The 5,799-nt window shown below is 38.2% G+C and overlaps 1 protein-coding gene across 1 annotated transcript in view; it reads left to right on the top strand.

The window, feature by feature from the left end:
• Positions 1-3,148: 3,148 nt before the first annotated feature.
• Positions 3,149-5,799, top strand: part of LOC136070942 (uncharacterized) — a 5,883-nt gene continuing 3,232 nt past the window's right edge. The window contains exon 1 of the mRNA XM_065781614.1: positions 3,149-3,325. Coding sequence (XP_065637686.1) covers positions 3,149-3,325 — 177 coding nt within the window. The remainder of the gene's footprint in view (positions 3,326-5,799) is intronic.

Here is a 5,799-nt window from a genome sequence, read left to right as displayed (position 1 = left end):
TTGCAGTTGCATGTTACCAACGCTTGATCTTAGTTGTCCTTGAGCTCTCTCATGTGCCTCCAAGAACTTAGGAATTTCATTGTTACCAGACTCAAAAGAATCATATATGATATTGTCTGTATAGATGATATAGATCATGGCAATGCCAAATAGTGTGAGGGTAAAAAGGAGAGGAAATCTAGCACGGCTAAGTACCTGGTAATGAAACATCTTAACCTTGATGAATTTTCTCACCATCATCAGAGTTTCAAGCTAAAACAAATAATGGACAAAAGCTTGGCTTATGAGGAAATTTATTGACATTTTTTTTTTTATAAAAAAGAAAAAAAAGAAAACATATACAACATCACATAGGAGACTTCTAAGATAACTTTTATTTTATTTTATTTGGAAGGTGACTTTTAAGGTACTTAGTTTTCTAATTCAAATCTCTAGAATCACTCTTCCTCCACTTCCAGTTCTCCACTGCGTATGGAGAACTTGGCACTATTTGATTCTCATCAGGTTGTTTCAGTATGTCCGATAAAACAACAACAAATGCAATTATTTAATGGCTTATATTTATTCATAAATGTAAGAGCAATACTAAAGACAAAACAGAGGAACCTTAATATAATCTTCATGGTGAAATTGATTTTATTTCTAGTGAAGTTGAGAGGATCCTGTTCTGCCGATCAAGGTGTGCTTACAGTAACTGGAACTTGGATTATGATGTTTTCGGTTGTATTCCCAGTGCCTAGCCTCCTCGTTTTGTGGCTTGTGTTGAGGGAAGACTCTTGTATCTTTGAGGGCGTTTGGATTCAGCTGAAAGCTGAGTCCACGTTTTGCGTTTTTCGTTTTATTTATTTATTTATTTTTTCCCCCCTGCAAGTGAACAGTAAAATCACATGATTTTACTGTTTAGGAGACAAAAAATACTGTTGATGCACTGTTTATGTAATAAAAAATATTAAAAATGGGTCCCACAGTACTATTTACACATTTAAAAATTATTTTGCTACAGTGTTTTCAGTTTTCAGTTTTCAATTTCAGCAACAATAAGTTCAATCCAAACGGATACTTAATAGTCTTTGTTTGTGTGTTTATAACATGTCTTATTTTCCGGGGAAAAGTGAAAGTAAGGTCAGTCAACTTGGCATTCAAATCAGCTTGTGCAAAAAATTCAGTTTATTTTAGCATAAGAACATATTTTTCTATTTTATATACTTGTTTTTCAAAATACCTCACATTAGATTATCTATAATTACACTACATTACATTAAAATATCAATTTTTCTTGATTTTTTTATAATTGTTTTTCTTTGTTCACATACAACAACCATCCACCCTCTTCCTTCATCCTCGGGATACGTCGAGGAAAAAAAATTAAGTGCAAAGTGAAAAGTGTTAGTGTAAATTTATATAGTTACTATAACAACTTTATATATTTACATAGTTTTAGCTTAACTGATGTGGATGATTTTGAGGCTTAAATGTGTAAAATTGATACATTTTTCTATTTTGCATTTTCTAATGCATATACTCTTATAGCGTATTTGGAAGTTTTGAGAGGGAGGAGAGTACAGAGTTATTTAGGGATAACAATGGGGCGAAATGAGGTTAGATCATGGGTACCCTATTCCCTTTTTAGGGTAGGCAAAACATGTGTGGGGAAGGGGCGAGATAGGTTGGGTATGATGTATTTTGTCATCTCTAATAAGGTGACTTCAACGTTAATGAGTTAGAGATGAAACAAAGATAGGTGGGGCAATCATGAATTATGATAAAATAGTGCCAAGTTCTCCAAATTTGCATTCTAGAGCACTTATCACCCAAATAAATAAATAAAAATCGTATATATGTTACTAAATAAGTTAATAAAATAAAAATTAAATTAATAAAATCACATTCCAAAAATTCTTATTTGTAAGTAATTTTAGTTTTCACGTTTTATATTTCAAATAATCGCAGACCCATGCGATGCGTGGGAATATATAATTATTTGTAATATAATATAATCCATAATTTATTTATCTAATAACGTCAGCGTTCCCCGTCTTTGATTGGCATCAAAACTTGGCCAATCAGGGCGTTTAGAGGGGTGAAACTTGTGAACCTTCCTCCCGGGGGCTTAGGCGCTTTCGTCCCTTCTGTCTCCTGTCCTTGGTCTTTTCTGCCCTTGATCCTGACGCATGTCCGCCTGTCGTTCCCTCTTCCTGGGCTTTTCCTCCGTGCTAGTAGCGCGTCTTCCGCGTTCAGTACTTAGTGGCCCTGTAGAGTACTTGACATGGTTTTGGGTTGTTTTTGTTAGGGAAAACAAAAACTTGCCCTTGCGCAACCCGTTCGTGAAAGCCGCCACCAGTATTTGTCGTCGGCTTCATTGATCAGAGAGCGCTTCCTTATTGAAGCGGGTTATGTAGGATCTTAACATCTCGTCCTCTCTCTACCTGATGCTCATTAAGCATGCCGTGGATTTCTGTGTACCTGTGTCCCCTATAAAGTGCGAGGTGAACTGAGCGCTCAATTCTTTGAAAGTGCTGATGGAGTTGGCGTCAACCGACTGAACCAAATTCTTGCGGGACCCTTCAGTGTGGTTGGGAAGGCCCTACACATGATTTCGTCCGGTACCCCTTGTAGATGCATCAAGGTCTTGAACGTCTCCAGGTGGTCTAGGGGATCCTTGACCCCATCATAACTCTCTATCTGTGGCATCTGGAACTTGTGTGGTAGGGGAAAGGAATTGACGGGGCCGGTGAATGGAGAGTCAGTCCGGTTCACTAGGTCGTCCAGGTCGCTAGACACTCGCCCCTTTAAGGCGTTCATCATGACCTCCATCTGTTCTTTCATCGCCTGCATCTCTGCGAACATAGGCGGAGGAGTCGCATCCATGAGGGATGGGAGGCTCGTGTTTTGTCGTTCTGGCCTTCTTGGGGCGTTGCTCCCTTCAGGCCCTTCTCGGTCTCTTTGCATGGCGCTGGTACCTTCCTGATCCTCCCTCCGATTGTTGGGTGCTGTGTTTCTTTGACGCAACTGTTCTTCTAGGTCATGATTTTGTTTGGTGAGGCGCTCCACGGCCGCATTGAGAGTCCGAACCTGTCTTTTGAGTGCGGTTGTGGGTAGTTCCTCTCCTTGGATGTCGTTGGTTGTTGCCATCGAGCGAGTGAGCACCATGCAACCCTTCTGTCTCAGGGATGAAGCAACATCTGACTACTTTCTTCTCAGTTTCCCACAGACGGCGCCAACTGATGAAACTGAGAAATTCACCAGTGAGTCACATGATGCATTCGCGCTCGAACGTAAACCTACACAATACAAAGAAGAAAACCTATCAAAGGGCACCGGTATGGTGCCGGCCAAATACCTTCCGAAAGTTAAGTCAGAAAGTATTCTCACAACTCTAGAGTGCTAGAGAGGGTAGATAATGCGTACCTTTATTGGTGAGAGTATTGGGGTTTTTATAGTAGTCGAAAGTTTTTCCTCTTAGACTTGGCATCCAAGTCTTTTCCTTGTAGAAATCATCTTTTTTAGAGTCCGAAACGTGGTGGATAGATCTTCTCCTTATAGGGAAGATCTTCACCAATACATGAAAATTCTAGAATCCAAGTTGCGCAAGGACTCTGTTTAGGGCTTTACGAGAATGGGCCAAAGTGTTCCCACTAAGGGGTCCAACAGGCCCATGGCCAACCAGCCCATCTTCCTTCCCTCCATCCACATCAAGTCCGTCCACGTAAGGCCTTGTGTAAATAACGGGCTCGTCTCTTCTTTAGTTCGCGGACCATAGTTAGCCCGTACATTCACTCTAGGCATCCTAGCGTATATTTTCTCCCTTTCACTTGAGTAACAAGCTGATACTGAGTAGAAAACTATAATTTTTTATTGACTGATGTTAAGTATTCCAAGCCAATAATTCTTGAGTAATAAATCTAAGAGTGTGTGGACTGTGGATAGCAAAATTTTGCAGTAATTTCTGGACCCATAGAACTATTTTCAACTTTGCACATGAAGCCCTCTCCAAACGCCATCGAAAATACGAGCTTCGATTTGGCGATATGTACAGTTCATCCTTCTTTTGTAATTTTCATTTATGTTCAATGATAACCTTGTTATTTAATTACTGAGTCATGATGTTTTCACTGACCACTGGAGTTTACTAAACAAACATTTAATTGATAACTCATTCAATTCTTTAAGAAAAGATAAAAGGTCCAAGCTATCGAAGAACCATCCACTGTAGGTTGAACCAAACATCATTAATTTCCTTAGAAAAATAATCAAATTTGGCAAAATAATACAAGTACGAAGAAGGATAGGATCATAGGAGAGCTGCAGGTTCAATGATAGGTTACGGAAGTTAATGGAGTTAAACTCGTGTAAGGCCAATACATAGTCTGGTTTTTCTTGGATCAGTTTGCTATGGGGGCTTTTGGATTTGATGGGTGGGGTGAGAAGCTGGGAGAGAGAGAGAGAGAGAGAGAGAGAGAGAGAGAGAGGGATTTGGTTGGGTGGGTGCTGGGTGTGTACTGGCCTTAGGTACAGAGACACTGAAGAGATGAAAGGGAAAGGGAGAGAGAATATTTAATGCTGATGTGGCAGTTATGTGGCAATCTATGTAGCATAAAAATAATATTTTATTTTAACATTGGTCATGTCAATATTTTCTATCTATCACTTAACGGCAGGAATCATTTTGACCCAATACCAAAAGGTTGGGGACTAAATTGATGCATTCGAAACGCTAGGGACTAAATTAACATATAGCCTAAAGATTATGGACCAAATAAGTAATTTATCCTTTATTTTTTAATAAAACCACAAAATAATTGAACAACATTATTTTGTTCAATTAAGGTATGAATGAGAAATTGATTCCATAAATGCTGGCTCAAATGGGTTGGGCTTATTTCAATGTTTGTTTGTGCGAACTGTACTTAATTCTAAACCAGTGTGTCTATTGACTATTGCACCTTTTCTGAACTAGTGCGAGTTTGGAACAATATGTCTATTCGCTATTTCACATTTTTTGAACTGGTACGAGTGTGTAATAATATGTCTATTCACTATTGCACATTTTCTGAACTAATGCAATTATGTAACAATATGTTTATTCACAATTAATTGCACCTATTCTGAATGAGTGGTGTGCCTATAAATAGGCATCCCTCATTTTATTTTAAAAACTTAGTTTTTTCATTCATTCATAAGAGTCTTCAGAGAGAGAGAGAGAGAGAGAGAGAGTTATTCGTGGCATTTTGTGCCAGAGATGCTTTTCAGTGTATGCATCAGAGATTGTGCAATTCGTTGTGCACAGAGATTGTAGTGCTTTTCTACATGTTGTTGATCATTGCATCTTGAGAGGTAGACGTCTAAGAGACTCAAAACATCACTGAAAAAATAGTGTGAAGGGTGAATATGTCTTAAGGACATAGTGTCAAACACTAGTCTTGATCAGTTTTATATCAACCATTCTACATTCATTTGCTATGTAAGTTTTACTCTATTTTTTCTTGTACATTCACACATAGATTTGTGTATTTATATTGATTTTTTATCTTGTTCACAAAATCACAAAAGTAAATTATTTTGCAATAATTCCAACAAGCATTCATGCAGCTGTGCAGCGCTCCTTATTTCTTGTATGTTACAAATAATTTTGAAATGCTTTAGGGGCAGTATGTCATGTCAAGAGCGTTGGTGCAGTTCATATGGATAAGCATGTATTTTAGCCCTCTTTTATGGTAATAGACACACATGGCAAGATTGAATTAACATCTTTCTTTGATTTTAGTTGATTTAAGTTGATCAAGTTACAAAGATGTGAAG

Source organism: Quercus suber, unplaced genomic scaffold, assembly GCF_002906115.3.
Source record: "Quercus suber isolate HL8 unplaced genomic scaffold, Cork oak 2.0 scaffold_273, whole genome shotgun sequence".
NCBI classification, from domain to species: domain Eukaryota; kingdom Viridiplantae; phylum Streptophyta; class Magnoliopsida; order Fagales; family Fagaceae; genus Quercus; species Quercus suber.
The sequence above is the reverse complement of the archived record's forward strand: the minus strand, read 5'-3'. Positions and strand labels throughout refer to the sequence as shown.